This window comes from Vidua chalybeata, chromosome 1, assembly GCF_026979565.1.
Source record: "Vidua chalybeata isolate OUT-0048 chromosome 1, bVidCha1 merged haplotype, whole genome shotgun sequence".
Lineage (NCBI taxonomy): Eukaryota > Metazoa > Chordata > Aves > Passeriformes > Viduidae > Vidua > Vidua chalybeata.
The window spans coordinates 62990065-63008167 of record NC_071530.1 but is presented as its reverse complement, the minus strand read 5'-3'; the positions used below and the strand labels follow the sequence as shown (position 1 = coordinate 63008167).

Genomic DNA, 18103 nt, shown 5'->3' with positions numbered 1-18103 from the left:
TTAAATTGCAAATTAAAAAGTGTTCTTTCTGCTAAGACAGTTCAGAGACAAAAACCTACAAAACAAATCAAAACAAAACACAAATCAACCTCACAAAGATATAAAATCCTGGTGCAAGGACATACATTTCAGCAATAGTGTCTTCTAAAGTAGAGAAGCCAATATTTTCTAGCAGATGAGATAAATACAACAATGTTCCTGTATAGGTTTTTTTTTTTTACTATAGATGTAAGCAAATGTTAGATTAAAACTGATTTACATTTTTGTGAAACACATTTATTGAATACAAAAAATCCCCATTACATTCAGCCTTATTATAAATGATTACACGCAAAGAAATTCAAACGTGTATATGTAAGATCAACAGTCTAACTGGCTGAACATTTTCGGAATTTAGATAATTTATGAACCCTTACTTCTCAACTGTACAATAATAAAATTCAAAAAAATACACTTTGTCTTTCCATCCATACTAGTCAGAAGGATTCTGTGCTCACAGTGTGAATGGCAGCCCACACTTTGGCAGCTCTTAGCTTCATGATTTTAAGTGTAGGACGTCCTATATTAGAAACAAGGGGTATGGAGAAAACCTAAACAAAACTTATGCACAGAGTTCACTTTGATCCTAAAAGTTGCCAGCCAAAGTTCAAGACTGCAGGCTTACAAGTTCCATTGTTCATGCTGAGGCAATGAAACTCAGGTTCAGAAAAGTCTTCCCACATGGAAGAGAGGCTAAACACATGTTCACATTGGTGCTGTCCGATTTAGAAGCCCTACTGTGGATTTCCAAAGCTATCAAGCCTCCAGCTGTATATCTTGGATACCCACTTGTGAGATGCTAGAAATTTTCCTATTGCCTTTGGAGGGATTTTATGCACTACATCCAAGACATTGAAACAATGTCTGTAGTCTTTGTATAAAGTTAAATTACAGGTATAAACCTACAGTTTAGTTTTTGTACAAGGTAAGATGAGACAAACATCATGAAACCTCATCTCATTTTCATGAAACTTCTGCACACCACTTGTTAGTACTGCCTCACTGCTGAGCACTGACATTTCATGTCATAAATTCAAAGATACCAAGATTAAAAAACTGATTTGCACAAAAGAAATTTGAAATAACTTTATATACACAACAAAAAACCTTTTGAAAGTACAAAAATAACATCTATATGCCAATTAGTTACCATGCTGTGAGAGCTCTTTCAGTGCCTACACATGCAAGACTGTAATCTAGATTCAGAATAATTCTGTATCTGTAGAATTTATCAGAATATAAAAGAGATTAATACGTGACTAACTCTTCTTATTTTCAGAATTAATATGTATTCAAAATATCTTTGTAACCAATACTGCAATATTCCAGTCTCTGCATGTATACGTGTAGATAAGCAGCTTTCATCTTAGTAGATTTTTAAATCTCCTGTACGCTGGTAATCCACACTAAAAAGTTACAATGGCTTTAATGAATCTAGTTATACAATGCAATTCAAAATGTACAAAACTATAAAAAGGGAACATTTATTGCCATGCATGAAACTTAAGTATGTTCAACTAAAAACTGCATCAAATGCAGTTCTGTTTAACAACAAAAAAAACCACACAAAGCAATTTACATTAACACTCTTAACATTAGATCAGCAGAACTAGCTCTGACTAAATACCACAAAGGTAAGACACATTCCTTTTGCTGGTGCCTATCAGATCTTCAAATCCATGGAAACATAAACCCAGGATTCTTCATGTCCCACAGTCAAATCAGATCATGAAATCAACTGAAAAGAGAAGTCTATTAGTTTTCTCCTTTTTCTCAATGCCATCACATATAACCTCTCCTTTTGTATCAAACAATCATGAAAATACACTCTCCTTTTGCTATCACAAAACCCGAAAACATCCCTAGAGCAACCAAATTGCTCTTTCATGCCTTTGCTGATAGTGACATGGGACTATCAGTGTGGATAGTAAGATAGGACACTATCTTGCTTGTCTATGCACAAGACATAGACACAGCAATTCTAGATAGCCACGTATCAACATCACCGAGTGAAGCCACAAGAAAGTGAAGTTTACTTTATTAACTCCACTAAATGAACCTCACTTCTACGGTTCCATTTTTAGTTTCAGGGCAAGAAAAAGTAATGAAACCTGATTTTTTATTTTATATAAATTACAAAGCTCTATCTTAAGTACAGTAGGTAAGGCCTGATCTTCAGCATAGCAAACACAAAGGCAACATCATCATAACTGTACCACCAGTTACCACACTTTACCACCAGGACAGAGAAAAGCTATCCATCTTTATTCTCTTTTGCCTTATCTGACAAGTCTGCTGAGCTTGTACAACCTCATGCATTGTTATCTATCAATGTATGTGGCCAGTGCCTGAATTAAAGTGCATCTTGTAGCCAAGGTTGCAAGTTAAAGCAAATTCATAGCTTTCAGAGTACAAGTAATTAAAAACTATGATAACCTTAATGCTAGTTATGCTTACCAAAGAAATGTGTAAGAGTAGTAGTGGCATGCTAAGAAAATAATCTGAAGCAATTATTTTTTTAAAGAGGGAAACACAAGGGAAAAAAAAACCTAACCAAACACCAAAGGTTTATGTTTAGATGAGCACTAAACTTTCAGTATTTTACAAAAAGCTATTAAAACTGGTGTAAGAGGATGCCATGCCAAGCTGCCATGCCATGCCCACCCCAACCCAGGGTATTTTCTAAATGATAAAGTATTTACCTCTTTGACTGTTTTTTTAATGAAGTCTTTTCTGTCAGATAAATCATAACTAGGATATTTTTCATATACCTAAAGAAAAGTAAAAGCAAAACAAAAACATAAACCTCAAATTACTTTCATTCAATAGATGGTATGAGTAGAAGAAGCTTAAGTGAAATTAGGGCAAAAACTGACATTGGTGCTTCTAGTACTACAACTGCCAAAATGCCCTCTGTTAATTAGGGAAAGACACAAGCTTATTTTTCTGCCCTTATTTTGACCACATAAATATTTAAACGCATGTACTCTTTTATGTTTGGTCACTGACTAAACTGCTACTATAATTTTTCACATCAACAAACTGAAATGCTTGGCTTGCCATATCATACAAGTAAGAATTCTCCAATTTTTGTTTTAAATGCTCTCTTAAGTAGTCAGATAGCCCTACATTAGTGTAGGAAGCCAAACAATTAATGAAAAATAAATAAGCCTTGGTATTTGATAATAAGCAAAACTGTGATCCTTTCAAGAGACTAACTGAAGAGTCAACATATTTGAGTGTTATTGTACAACTACTCTTTGGGAGAGGATCAAACAAAAACCAGATGCCAATACTGACAATCAATTCAGAGTATTTTATTTCAGCATACCAAATCTCAGACTTCCAGAATTATTATAAATATGAAAGAAGTTACATACAGTTTTCTCATAACTTCTGTTTAGTTTTCTCAAGACAACTTGGAATTACCAGGAAAACCAAACATGTGAGTTAACCAGAAAATATAAAGGTAACTGTACTGTTTGTGTTTTGGTCACTTTTCCCCACCTTTCCCTTTTCTGGGCACATGGTTCCCACCTGTTCTGACAATTACTGGATTTCTTGCTGAATTGATTCAACTCACTAACTCATCTGAGAACTATACTGATAGATGCTGATAGAAAACAGCTGAATGGACTTATAAAGAGAACATAAAAAGAGTGTGCAAGGTGAGCAGCAGAAATGTACAGAGCACAGGACACAGCCCTCCCCTATGGACAGCAGCAAAGCTGCTGCACTGCCTAAACATGTCAGATATTTGCATTGTCACACATGGCACTTGGTTTGGAGGTAATACTACTACTTTCCAGGTAGCTAGTTTTAGTATTTCCCTTTCAATGCTGATACCAGTGTTGCATATCTAAAGACTAAATCTCTCTCTGTTATAGCTATCAGTAAGTAAATAAACCAATGCAAAACTATTTAGTTTCTGAACAACAGAGTACAAGCCTCCATTTCTGATAGGATGATAAAAGTCAGTTCACAAACAATCTACTACCTATAAAGAGACTGCAAAATTGTACTTACCTCCTTGCAGATTTGTTTCATTGTAACCTCTTCCAAATTTGCATTGGCCAACAAATTCTTGACAGTTTCCTTCAGTTCTTCATCTGTGGGTGGTTTCTTCAGTTTTTTAATTAAAGGTTCATCATCTGAACTATCCTCAGACTCGCTTTCTAAATAGGAAGAACAAATTGGATTGTAATAGGTTTTCGGTTTGTCTGTTTCTTCCTTAAAAATAGAAGCCATCAGAACTTTCAAACATCCAATCCAGATGTTTTCCTTTAAAATAGACATCTTGCTAAACTATCCATTTAAAAACAAAGCTAATGCAATCAGTACTACATTTATTTATGAATTTGTGTAATTATTGATGAACCATCAGTTTACAAATCAACAAGAACTATAAAAAGTAAGGGACTAATTAAATCTATCAAACTAATGAAAAATACTTATTAGAACAATTCTAATTCAGGTATTATGGCCCTAAGAAAATAAAAAGTAATTATTTCCTTTAAAAAGGAGTTTATATTTCTTTTTTTCCCCTAACAGTGTCGCACACTAGGCTCTTGTAATTTTGAAAACTTACTATCAGGAAGCACCATGAGAAGAGGACAAATAGGGAGAATTTTGTAAACAAAGTTAAGTGAAGGGGCACAGGACACTCCTACAATCTTTTCCAGCAGAAAATGAATTAGACTGAATGATTCCAACCTCCACTCAGTTCCTCTACTGCCAACAAGAAAAAATTCAGAGCAGATGCCAAACCAACTAGATAATGACCTTACAGAATGACTTACTTAACATTTTGATTTTTTGCACAGCAAACATAAACTGAAAACAGAAATGCAGGAGGGGTAAATAAGAAATTACAAATATATTACATAACTTAAAGGAAAAACACATATATAACATTTGTGTGTACATGCATATGCTGATGACAAAATAAGGTGTACACACAACACAGCCACATTTAGAAATCAAACTGAAAATACACTGAGTTCAGTTACATTGCTGAGAAATAAGGCTATGAAAAAAATTTAGCATAATTCTATGCCCAAGAATTTACCTGCACCTTTTAGCAAAGCACTGACAAGAAGGGTAACTAATCTGACCTGATGCTTGTTCTGTAGCATGCGTATGCCAGTGTCAGCATTAAAGGAAGTATTTTTTCAGCATGGATATAAACAGCATTAGTAACTCAGACTACAATTGTGAGACATGGCTGCTATCGCAGAGTGCCAGAGAAATTTAGGGTGGGAAAGGACCTCTGGAGATCATCTGGTACCAAAGCTGCGACTTGGAACAGGGCCAACATGGAGCTGGGTACTTGGGCCCCTACCAAGCTGATGTCCAAACATCTCCAGCAATGAGGATTCCACTACTCCTCCACGCCGCATTTCTGTGTCCACCCACATGGTGAAGTTTCTTCCCCTAACAAATAACTGCAGTGTCCCTGGTGACAACTTGTGCCTGTTGCCTCCGATCCTCTCCCTGTGCACCTCCAAGCAGAGCCTGACCCTGCATTCCCCATACTCTCCCATTTGGGAGTTGCAGACTGCAAGATGATCCCCCTTCATCCGTCTCTTCTGCAGGCTGAACGGGGCCAGCTCTCTCTGCCTTCCCTCCTCGACCCTGTGCTCCAGCCCCCTCACCAGTGGAGGTGCCCTTCCACTGGACTTGCTCCATGATGTCCATGCTTGCCTTGCCCCAGGGAGCCCACAGCTGGACCCTGCTGCCAAGGCCAGCTCACAGGTGCTGAACAGGGTGCCAAGTCACTTCCCTGAGCCACTGGCCCCACACTTGCTGCAAGAGCCCCAAGTGCTGTCAGTGCTCTTTATCAGGAGTGCCCATTGCTGAATAGCCTCCGTGAGCTGCCTGCAAGAACCTTCTGCCCCTGCCAAGGCCCTTTTCGGCAAATGTGCTTGGGAAGACAACCCCGTCCCCACCCTCACTACTGCAATCTTTACAGAGTTATTAAGAAACTCAATGTCTGTATATCCTTTATGCACACCATGAGATATGAGAAAACTAACTGCAAAAGGATGCATGGAGGAACCGTATCCATGTTAAAAAAAACCCGTATCAAGCTGCTGAACCAAAGACACACACATGGGATACACACCACTGGATCAATTGCAAGATTTGCATAAAGCCACTGTAGAGGCCCAAACAGAACTTTACCAATGGTTCTTCCAGCAAAATGGAGAATGTGGCTGATACTTTCAGTTTATATGCAAATAAAATCTATACATGCACACAGCAGGAAATATATGAAATCTATCCAAACCAACAGCTTTTTTTATTAAATATTGTTTCAAGAAAAGAAACATCAAGTAGCAAACCAACAATTTACCAAATTCCATTTTCTTTCACAATAAGGTGCAAAAGCTTGCTTTCTAATAAGCATGCCAGTTAAGCTACAGGGCAATGTATGATGAAAGACTTAAAAGCATTTACCTTTTCTAGAACTGTTCTGGTTTTTCTTAGTAGTGCTGCTGTCTGCCTTCTTGACATTTGCACCCTTCACAGCTTTCTTGGTTTTAGAAGTCATCTTTTTAGTTCTTTCTCTTTTTGCTACTTTTCTTGGGGGCTACAAAAAGAAAATCAGAAAATTAAAGTAACGGGTATTACTGCAACAATCCATACCTCTTTTCCATAAAGGAAAATTTTCCACTCTGAGGACAATTTACTCCAGCCACTCCATGCCTAAGTTTCCAACAGAGCTAGTGCAGCAAAACAGATACACTGCCTACATCCTTCTAACTCTAGTATATCAAAAGGTGTCACAAACCTAACTCTTAAAAAATGCTGCAATCTTAAAGCTGTACAGACATTTTCCATCTCATGAGGTCCTATTTTCAAACTAATTTGACAAACCAGTATTTTGGAATAATTATGCTTTTATTCCATGCACCTAAACTTCAGTTTTTGAGGACTTCAGTCCACTCAGCCATTGTAGACATACCTAACTCCTACCTTTTGAGAGAAGACAAAGATTACCCAGTTACATCAATGGAGTTTACTGTTAGACCTTTTTGTTTGTTTGGAGGGTTTTAGAGTTTTGTTGGTTTTTTTGTTGTTTTTTTTTTTTTTTTTAAATAAGGGAGTTCTTAGAAATATGACAACAACTGCCTCTGAAACAGATATTCCTCTCCTCACAGTAGGAAGCCTGTTTTCCTAAAAAAATTAACACATATGTCAACTTTTAATATTTCAGCCCTCTTTCAATTTGCCGTTTTTAAATAAAGAAAAAGGCACAGAAGCATTAACATTGCTTCACTGAGGCATAAAAATTTCCTTGAACCACCTTTTTACATTAAACCCAACACCTAACAAAATGATCCCAACAAAACAAACCGTTAAGTTACATTAATTGCCTTTCAACTAAAGATTGCTACAATTTCCTATAGCTCAGGCTATTAACCTAACACCCTGTCACACATCCATTTCAACAGACAGAACCTAACCCAAGTAAACAGTGGCCTTATATTATAGACAAGGGTTCCATAGCTTCCATAAAGAACTTTCTTGGGCACCAGCAATTTGACTAATTGCACTTTGTTGCAGGAGTCTGATAAGGTGTTAAGGGTCCTAAACTGAAGAAGGGTTGATTTAGAGGACAAATGTGGAAGAATTTATTTTACAATAAGGGTGGTGAAACACTGAAATAGGTTGCCCAGAGAGGCAGTGAATGCCCATTCTTGGAAACATTCCAGGCTAGGTTGAATGAGGCAACCTGATTCAGCTGATATCTTTGCTTACTGCAGGAGGATTGGACTAGATGACCTTTAAAAGATTTCTTCCAACCCAAACCATTCCATGATTAGATGCTTCTTGCCTAGTATGCAAAAACTTTCAAAGAAAACACAAAATACAATGAGATGAAGACACTTCAGAGATTGCAGGGATCCTTCTAAGGCTGTTGCTTACTTTAAGACATAAAACCTGAAGAGAGAGTTTAAGATATAAAACCCAGGAGGAATATGGAAACAAGATCCCACACCAATGCAGTCAGGTAGGTCAGTGACTCCTACCGAATTCAAAGTTAAGTCCTAGGTATCAAATCAAACACTGCATTATGAAATTACAATGAAGTCATCACAAGATGATATAAGAAATACAATCAATTACATTAGCAATCCTGGCTGCCCCAAAATGACACATAGCAAATGGTTTTATAAGTTGCATACATACACCCAAGAATCAGAACTTTTGCCTTTTATCTAAATGATTCTCTAAATTCAACACACTAAGAATTTAAAAAAACCTCTTATAAATTGCAGATGTGTTCCCTTTTCTTTCAGTTAAACATCATTTACTCCCCAACTCTGTGTTCCAAGAGTTACCAATTGATAGCAATGACATAATGTTGAAAAACAAAGAAAACAACTCATTACCTCATCTTCACTTTCTTTATCTTCCGAAGACTCATCCTTTTCCTTTTTTTCATCTTCTTCACTACTGGATTCATCTGACAAGATCTCTGGGTACTTGGTACGTTTTGCTTTTCTTGTTGTTCCAGAGCTAGTGCGCTCTTTTTTGCCACCTTTGCTTTGCGGTTTTTTGGACTTCGGCAACGGCTGAGAAACAAGAGACGTGTGTAATCCAAGTAGGAATACAAAAGTTAATTTAAAAAAGATAAATTCTTTCCAATTACATGAAAGAATAGTAAACAAATATACAGGTGTCTTAACACAACCCAGGACTATTTTATGTACATTTAAGTCATAATATTTTGCAGCAAGCAAATACTCACTATTGAGACAGAGTTGAGCAAAACGAAATTTCAGTTCTAAGCTAAGTGCACACCTTCCTTATAAGCAAACAAATCTTCAAAGACTGGGTATTAGGGAAGGGAAACAAGAAAAGTTCTAGGTTGTTCTTTTACCTACCAATCCATAAAACAAGCCTTTTCCTTTGGTAACAAGTCAGCTGACAACTCAGAAAACTTAAAGGCAAGAATTCTTATGCAAACCTGCGTTTTGCAGTAACTCAGTACCTGTGTCCCTAAAGCAGCATGCCAGCCCCTTATTGACATCACTTCCCAGTGTTTGCTGGGAATAGATTTAGTTTCCTGAGCATCAGTGCAACTATTTTAGTATTACTCTTAGATTAAAAACTGAAAGTCCAAGAAGATTAACAACAGAGTTTAGCAGTCTTAGCAGTGGCACTCTGAATCTAGTGCACTGGTCTTGTATCCTGCAACAAATTCCATTTGGTGATGTCCAAATGTGATAACATACATTTGCCAAATACAGCAAACACAAGTAACATCTGACACTTGATTTTCCTGTCCTTTCATGTATCTATTCTCCTCCACCCACAAAGCAGAGGCTAACTGGTATTTGGGAATGGATATTGTATTTAGCTCCATGTGTTGAACTCACACCTATGTGCACTAACAGTGTGTAATGGGTACACCCACATGTAAACAGAATTTCTATTTAAGCCTTCACCCCATTATGGATGCCTGCAGTAGTAGAACTACTTTCTTTCAAGAAGTCATTCGTACTTCAGTAAGTTAGAACAGAAATTGTATTATCACTGGAAACAAGCAAACAATGAGCAATAGAGAACAGATGCATTTTCCATCAGAACAGAGCTATAAAAGCAAGCATAACAACCTGTATCTCACCTTGCCCGAAGATTTTGGATGCATAAGGAAGTTTAATATTCTGGTTACAAGCTCACTATTAACTCCTGATCTTTCCAAGTCAAGAACTTCACAGATACTTTTCAACATTGCGTTTCTAAATCTGTAGGGGAAAAAAAAAAAAAAGAAAAGAAAAAAAGAGATTCAGTATCACATACTAAATAGTCAACATTTGACTGCTAGAAGCTGCTGTCCGGTTTGTGTCTGCCACCTGACAATATATATACACAGTCAACTACACTTCCAGTCTTATCTATGGTTAAGCAAAGAATCATCACTATATTACATAAAGCAAAATAAAAGAGAATTCCCAAATCTATATATCTGTATAATAGTATAGTTAAAAAAGTTAAGGAATCATAGTAAAAAAAGTATTACATTCTTTATGATCTATAGCCGGAATAGTAAGGTTCTGTAAAATAGTTCTTGACCTTCGTTCATCTTGTTCAATGCTGTTAAAATATGACATGCAAGTATAAAGACTGGGCAGAAATCAACCACAGAGGCACAACAAATTAACAAACTGATCAACAGCTTGTTTTCTACAAGCTACAAACAGCAGCAGAAGCTACCACAGTAAGGCAAGCACACAGGGCTCTGCACTTCATATGCAACCCAAAGCAACAAGGTTTCAGAATACTTGCTGCTAGCAGTTGTTTTATATGGAAAATATGAAAAAATTTGTGCAAAATTACTTTATTTTGCAGCCTTTTTTTTTTGATAAGGGGAATTAGCCAATTAAACCTTTGGGAAATGTTCAAAACTCCCATCGGGAGATAAGAGTTTGTCTTGTAGATTCTCATATATTTGACAAACCATACTCCTGGAAAACTGCATAGCTGAAGAAGAAAAATTTGGAAATTCCAAATTCTGGAATCCTTCCCACTATCAGCAAACAGGTACTAAAAAAACTCCCAAGTTTTAGAATATATTGTGTAGGTGTTAGTTGTTCTTTCACTTGTTAGAACTAGCTACACAAATATGCAAGGGCATTTTAAACCCTTTCAGTGCAGCCTAAACTAAGCTGCAGCAGCTTCCCCTGTTGATGCAAAAGCAATTTACAAAGGGAGCCAGTAAAAAAGAAAAAAACATTTCTGAGACTAGTTGCTACAGCAATTCTAGTATGTTTAATATATAATAAGCAGAAATGGCTTTGATTCTGAAGCAGGAAGGTTTTGAGGCATAGAAGGATGCAGGCTTGCACCACGAATGAAGTACAACTGTGTTTTCACAACACTATGCTTGCCCCAGGGAAATAAAGCTTTCCTCTTACTTGGCAGAAGAATCTACTAGTTAGTATGCAATAGTTAAAGTCAGGAATGCAGGAATTGTGAGTAAAATGTTCACAATATAACTCTTAATACATTTTAAGCTGTCTAAAGAGACCAGTTTGTGTGATTAAAATGAACTCGGAAAAAAAATGTAGAGTTCTACTAAACAGCCACCTGGCTTATAGTTTAAATTTAATCTGAAGTAAAATTGTGGAAGAAAAAAAAGAAAAAATAGAGTGCATAGCATGAATCAAGCCATGTTAACTATCAAGAGATCATTACTTTTTTAACATTTCTTCCTTCTTTTTATATTGGTCACTTCCTTTTTCAAATGGAAACCCACTGAACTGACCCACATTCTTCTTTAGGGATGCAACCTAGAACAGAGCACACAGATTACTTTTCATTGCAAGCAGTTTAAAAGATTTAATCAAATAACATTTGTTAACCTTTCATACAAGAAAAATCTGTTCTAGCATTTAGCTTTCTGTTGACAAAGCTACACCTTTGAAGTTATAACCTACATGGATTATGCCTTTACATATCTCATGACAGACAAATTACAAGAATTAAGCTCAACTTCTTAATAACTTACTAGACAAAGTCACCTGCCATTTCAAGCTCATTTAGAATGTACTGCATGATGATTTACAAGTTTGCAAAACTACAACATTATGAAGCTGGTTGCATGCTTTGTATCATGTAATTTGTTACAAAATAGGTAATTTTATTTTTTACTCTATAATCTGCTGAAGTAGATTTGCTTCACTAGCTATTCTGAAGTCTTATATAGAACCCTGACTATATTTTTGAACCTCATATTAGTAGGACCAATTTTTGCGCTTACATAGCACCCAATCTACAGCTTCTACCATGACACCTGATGTCCGATCTGGGTTGAACTTCCATTACAACAGCCCTTATAATGGGAAAATTGCTCCCATCAAGATCACAAGTGTATTTAAGTTTTGTTTTCACTTCATCTCCTTTCACAAAAAAAAAAAAAGTAAAAAGCAACCCCAGATCTTTCTGTCTTCTGTGTTCTTTATAAGTATCAAGAATAATTTGAACTAGCTTTCAGTATTTCTACAAATTTTGTTTCTCCACTAGTTTATAATTTTACCAAAGCTGAGCTCCTTTTCCCAAGAGCTTTGTCCAGCACCTTAAGAAAATTTGCAGGTGATACTGGTATGTTTTACTAGAAGTGTTAATTACAATTAAAAGCACATACAAGAACATGCATACAAGACAAGATCTGACCTTCACTATATTAAACAGCATTCTGAGTTCCCAAAAATGATTAGATAGAGTTTTGACTGAAACCATACTGATATATTCTGTTACTCAATACTTGTGGGTACAGATCATTCTTTGCCATTTAAACAAACACTGCATTGGAAGCAGTGGTCTGAGAATTAGAGCTAGCACACATCTGTACTAGTAATACTCAATTTCTGGTTTCTGTGTTAGCTGTTCAATTCTCCAAAATACACCAAGATATTTTAAAAAGTATCAATAATTATAGTAAATGTATAGAAATACATGTTAATCTGCCTCAATTTCACACTTTGCCTCCATTAGCAAGGAAAATGAGTCACATTTACTCTGAAATTTTAGGCACAATTGGTGATACATAAACCACTGCAAGAAAGATTTGCCATTATAATATAAGTGTCATCCTTAAATACAAAATGGACAATATAATATTTTAATTGTCTAAGGAAAATTGTTATATATAAAATCTTCATAGTGATTTTTATCATTTTTATCTTTCTACTGCTTAGTGCAAACAATGAGAAAAATAGTAGATAAACAGCTATGTATTAATACATGGAGTATTTTGACTGTCATCTGCATGTCAGCAGCTTTTAGTACGTGAACCATAAATTATTTCCAACTCATTCTTGTAAGGTAATCCACCATACCCCATTAAAAAAAAAAAATCTATATTCAAGAGACTTTTGATTTAGTACATCCTACCACAGGATTTTTATAGGAAGAGAGTTTATAGGAGTTAAAAGGAGGAGGCTTACTTAACTGGTCCTGCAAATACTCATTTTCTAAGTAGCTTGTAATAAATAACACTTAAATAGATCAATATGTGCAAGGGTAAAAAACTGCACTACAAACATTTTCACTATACATGAGAACTAATGGATATATAAGATTGAAATTCTTACAGTGCCTGGCCTGTTGTAGAGGAGTTTGTGCAGGTTCCTAAGTTCATCTGTCTTCTTTTTACTCAGAAAGAACTGTATCCTCTCAATTTCACAGAGTTTTTGTCCTTTTCCTGAAACAATTGAAATAATTTATGCTCTTCATCACATTCATATTTACCTATGTGTATATAACTTAAAGTTTCAACTGTTTTTTTTTTTTTTTAAGCAAATAAGTTACTTAAAAACAGCATTAGACATTATAATAGGTCAAACATTAAGCAGGCCTTTTCCTATCAGGCATCCTGACAGGCTCTTTACCTGCCTTACTTGATACTACTTAGATAAGGGTACAAGGATTTGGCATTTCTTTGTATTCTGGCTGCTCCTGCCTTTGTTAGTAGTAGTGAGGTACCAAAGATCCTAATCCAAGTAAGTTTAAATATCATGTAACTTTTACAGTATAAACTGATGCTACAGAATAAAAGAGGGTTTTCATGTAATAGCCTTATTATTTCAAAAAGGATCATGACTTATAAACTAGGTCTCACCTACAACAAATTAGTAATTTCATCTTTTTAGAGTTTTCATTACCATTCCTAACACTCACAATTCATATGTGAGAAGTCAAGCTTACCTGGTGTAATTGTAAAAGGCTCCTTCTGCAGTGAGGACACTTGCATGGTCAGTCTGTCAACCTTCTTCTTCTCCCTCTTTCCTTCAACGATGAGACTCTTCTCTGCAAAAGACAGCTTCCTTAAACACAATATTCTTCATTGCAGATATGACTAAGTGACAGGCAACACAACACTGACTCTTTAAAATAGCAAATCAAAAATGGATGATGACATAATCAGGTACTATGACACTTTCAGACCTTTGGCTAATAAGCCAATGTGATTCTATGGTGCTGCACGTACATAACTAGAAGTCTCTCTAGTCCTTCACCACAATCTTGTATCCAAGGTAACCTTGAAGACAAGACTGGGCATTTCCTGACAGCAACTTTAGGAAGTTACTACCATGATGGAGACTGCAAGACTACATGTTTCAGAAATCCATCCTTCTCTCCTTTCACTGCCTTTTTCAGGTATGAAACTGACCCTGTTTACACATTTTCCTTGGATGCTGCAGTCCCTATGCACACAGCTCCACACACAGCACTCTGAAGAATACTACCACTAGATGGGCAAAAGCAGGGTCCAGGATGCCTGCATACAGATTTGTTTCCCACTACTGGACTGGAGAAACTGCACATTTCAGCAGAAGAGGCAGAAGCGCAAGTGCAGTGGGACTGTGCTGCACATCCCAGGGTTCACAGAGAAGCATTCTGCAGGGCACAATAATAAGTGTCACGAATACAACAACAATATTATTCCCAGTAATTCTGGTATTGCTTACTAATGAATACATTTAGATTGTTTTATGTACACCCTGCACATTGCTCATTTAATGATACCACTCTGAAAGAAACCCCTAAAGCTTCACCTAAACATTTAATACTAAAATACTTGACCTCAAGTAACACTATCCTTAGAGCTAAACAGATGGGCTGTCCTGGCTTTAACATCTGAAAGCAGCTTCAAAACCTGTATGAACAGAATCAAAACCAGAGCAAAAATAATTTTTTTTCTGAAAATCCAATGCTAATTACTCTGCTGTTTTCCAAATGGCATAATCCATCTTCTTTCTACTACCTTCCTTAAAGACAACCTTCATCTCTTTCAAAGATCCAAGAGCATCAGTGACTTGGTTTTCACTGTGCCACATCACAGCTCTATTTCCATGAATGCTTTGCTTTTGAAAACATATGCCTGGAGACTTCACAACAGAAATTAACATTTTTGCTTAGTAGTTCCTTCATCTTGTTTTGTTCTCCTTGACTACCTTCAATTACATGCCACAACAAAAAACTTGCCTTGCTTGCTCACCCTATCATATTGCCACAATTTTTTATTACCAAAATTAGTCTAAAGGAATTTCCGCTGACTCAATATAATTACATTTGGATACCCAGAAAATTAATTCACTGTAGTTAAGCAAAGACATCCATATTGCTTCCAAAACTACTGCACAATTAAAAGTTTCTCTTTTGCAAACGTCAGATCACTTCAGAGTGTTACTGGCAAAAAACAATTTGATAAGGGACACTACCCCCTATAATCATTGAAAAATTTATACATCAACAAAAAAAAGCCCTAGTACAGAAGTCCAGGATGCTGGCAATTCCTTAAATCTTTTCTGAGACAAATCAGCACTACTGTTTTTAGCACTGCCTGTTATAGGCTACTGGGAAGCTATTATGACCCATGAGACAGATGCATAATGGAATCTCCTCAATAATTATACAATTAGCCAAAATCACAGGAGACTGCATTCAATAGCTTGGCATCCATTAAAGAACAACTTATTCAATGAGAAAAAAATACCCTTTTCTTCTTCCTCTTCCTCCTCTTCCTCTTCTTCATCTTCATCACTTTCCTCAGCTTTGTTTTCAGTTTCAGGTTGTTTCTCATCTGTTTTTTCTGACAACATTGTATCTTCTTTTGATGAATCAACAGAAGACATGGTGTATGCTTCTGTGGAAAGAATCAGGGGAAACCATCATCAACAGAACAACATCCATAAAAATCAGGGAAATCTTGCTTTCAAAAATTATCTCTTTGTGCAGCAGAAGCAGCGTGCTGGTACTGTGATTGTTCACATTCTCTAATCACTAAGGTGTTTGGCATACACACAATACACACAACTTTTCAGAAGAAGTTGCCATCCATTCTGCAATTAGTCTGGTTAAGAATACTCTAAGAGGTTATAAATTCTATTCACACACAAGTCTTCAAGCTGCTTTTGTGAAGCATTCGGAAGCACCCACTCAAAGCAGCTGATACTGTTATCTATTAAAAACTGCAGTGTTTTAAGATATCACTATTTTACTGCACCCTGCGATAAACTTAATACTTATTCTTGATCACGGTTAACTATGCATACAAGTTTCCTAGTAACTTAAACAAGTTACTTATTTAGATGGGAAATGGGAAAAGAAACATTAAAAAAAAAAAGTTACAAACAATTCAGGAAAGAATTAACACTGCTTTCATAACCTAGACAGATGCTGCATCTTTAGGCATGAAAATACTTCCTGGTTCTAATTTGCAGATCTACAACAAAAAAGAATAAATGCTTCATACTCAGCATATTTAAGAGTCTTTTCTTAACATCTGAAGTGGCCTATATGTAAGCTTTAAAACGAAAATATCTTAGTTATACATGTACCATTTTCCTACTAACAGAAAAATATCTATCCAATAGAGCAAGATAACTATATGTTTCATTTTAAAAAAAATTCTTTCAAAAATTTTCACCGTTTAGATCTGGAACAGAATTTCACACAATTAACAATTTTATTTTTGTAATACTAAAGCCAGTATTATCTGCAAGTAATCAGGTACAAAAAGTAACATTTAAATCTGCTTTTTATGTGCAGCATTAGTAGGTGCCAGAGATCAGTCGTGTTCCAAATGACAGAAAGCATGAGGTAATATTTATTACCAATAGTACGGGGAAAAGTAAAGTGTCCTGGCTAAATCACCAGGGAAAAATACATCCTTCAGGGTATTACTACCAATATTTCATTTGTAGTAAGTAATCTGGCATTTTCACGGCAACTACTCACTTTTACTTGAAGGCATGAGTAAAAGCAAGAGCAGCACTTACAAGCTGTCTTTCTTTCCCCTTTCAATGGAAACAGAAGTGGGAAAGGAAAGTTAGAGGCTTCTTAGCTTTCCACCACCTGGGCTCGGGACGACATTTTGCTTAGAGCAAAAGGGTTCTGGGGATCCACCCTTACCGGGAGAGGGTCTCCCGCCCTCGGCTGGGGCTTTTCACACGGGGATTTTCCACCTATCCCTCCTTCCCGATTTGTAAGCTGGATGCTGGGGCAAATCGACGGCGACGTGTAGCGCCCGGTGGCGCCGGCGGCTAAGGCGCCATCGCCTCCCCGCTCCAGCCGGGCGCGGGATCGCTCCAACCCCTCCCTCGGCTCCCGCCGCAGGACACCGGAGCACCCAGGAAACACGTCGGGCAGGGGCCGGGAGGGAGGCGGCCCCGGTGACAAGCGCCTCGCACACGGCGCGTCCCCGGGGGCGGGACGGGAGCTCGGCGGCACGGCGACCGCGTTTCATTTCTCCTCGTCACAGTCCGTCCCCGCTCGGCCCGGGCGCGGCGAGGCGGGACCGCTCTCGAGCGCCGTTACGGCCATGGCGGCAGGACCCACCTCAGCACGAGCCCCGGCTCCCTCCTCAGGCGCGGCGGCGGCGGCAGCAGCTGAAGGCGGCAGTTACTGCTGGACGAGCCGGGTCCGGGCGCAGCGACACACACGCGCCTCGCCGCGGCGCAGTCCTACAGCCAGCAACAACTCTTGCCCTTTCCCTCTCCTTCTCCCTCTTCCCTCCCTCCCGGAATCAACAAGGTTTTCAAAATGGCGGGTTCTCGGGCGGCGAGGAGGAAGCGGGAAGGCGGCGGCCAATCAGCGCCCGCGGCCCCGCCGGCGCGGGGAGGGTGCGCGTCACGCCCGCCCGCCCGCAGTGACGTCAGGCCGCGCGCTGCGGCGGGCGCGCGCTCCCCCTGAGGAGAGGGGGCGGGGGGTGTGAGCGGCGCGACGTTGCGTTTTCCCTTTTAAAACTGGCACTGTCTTTAACTAAGGTGGCTTAAAAACAAAAAAGCTTTAAAATAAGGAATCCACACCACTTATCCTGCCTAAATTGGGCGGTGATTAATATATGCTCCCCAGACTTTGCTTTTGTACACTGTAGTGTTTCCCAGTACCTCTGGCACAGGTTGCCCAGAGAAGCTGTGGATGCCCCATCCGTGGAAGCGTTCAAGGCCAGGTTGGATGGGGCTCTCAGCAACCTGGGCTAGTGGAAGGTGTCCCTGCCAGCATCAGGTAGGCTGGGACTAGATGATCTCTAAGGTCCCTTCCAACC

At 38.0% G+C, this 18103-nt stretch overlaps 1 protein-coding gene across 2 annotated transcripts; it reads right to left on the bottom strand.

The window, feature by feature from the left end:
• Nucleotides 1-254: 254 nt before the first annotated feature.
• On the bottom strand, nucleotides 255-17568 carry DEK (DEK proto-oncogene). Of its 2 annotated transcripts, none has more exons than XM_053932389.1 (11): nucleotides 17395-17568; nucleotides 15551-15700; nucleotides 13759-13860; nucleotides 13146-13255; nucleotides 11248-11342; nucleotides 9677-9797; nucleotides 8439-8621; nucleotides 6499-6631; nucleotides 4066-4214; nucleotides 2742-2810; nucleotides 255-1777 (listed from the first exon to the last, which is right to left on the bottom strand). In XM_053932389.1, the coding sequence occupies exons 2-11, from the start codon at nucleotides 15687-15689 to the stop codon at nucleotides 1766-1768; spliced, it is 1113 nt and encodes a 370-aa protein (XP_053788364.1). In that variant the 5' UTR covers nucleotides 15690-15700; nucleotides 17395-17568; the 3' UTR covers nucleotides 255-1765. The 2 variants fall into 2 exon arrangements, with proteins under 2 accessions (XP_053788364.1, XP_053788432.1); XM_053932457.1 differs by lacking the exon at nucleotides 17395-17568 and adding an exon at nucleotides 16969-17205.
• Nucleotides 17569-18103: the final 535 nt, after the last annotated feature.

What these genes read in the sequence shown, in the direction of transcription:
- DEK (XM_053932389.1), bottom strand. Translation starts at nt 15,689, where the DNA reads ATGTCTTCTGTTGATTCATCAAAAGAAGATACAATGTTGTCAGAAAAA. An exon ending in GGAAGAGGAAGAAGAAAAGG is followed by an intron (nt 13,861 to 15,550) that starts GTATTTTTTTCT and finishes TGTCTTTTGCAG; the next exon opens with AGAAGAGTCTCATCGTTGAA. An exon ending in ATCCAAAATCTTCGGGCAAG is followed by an intron (nt 8,622 to 9,676) that starts GTGAGATACAGG and finishes CTTGTTTCTCAG; the next exon opens with CCGTTGCCGAAGTCCAAAAA.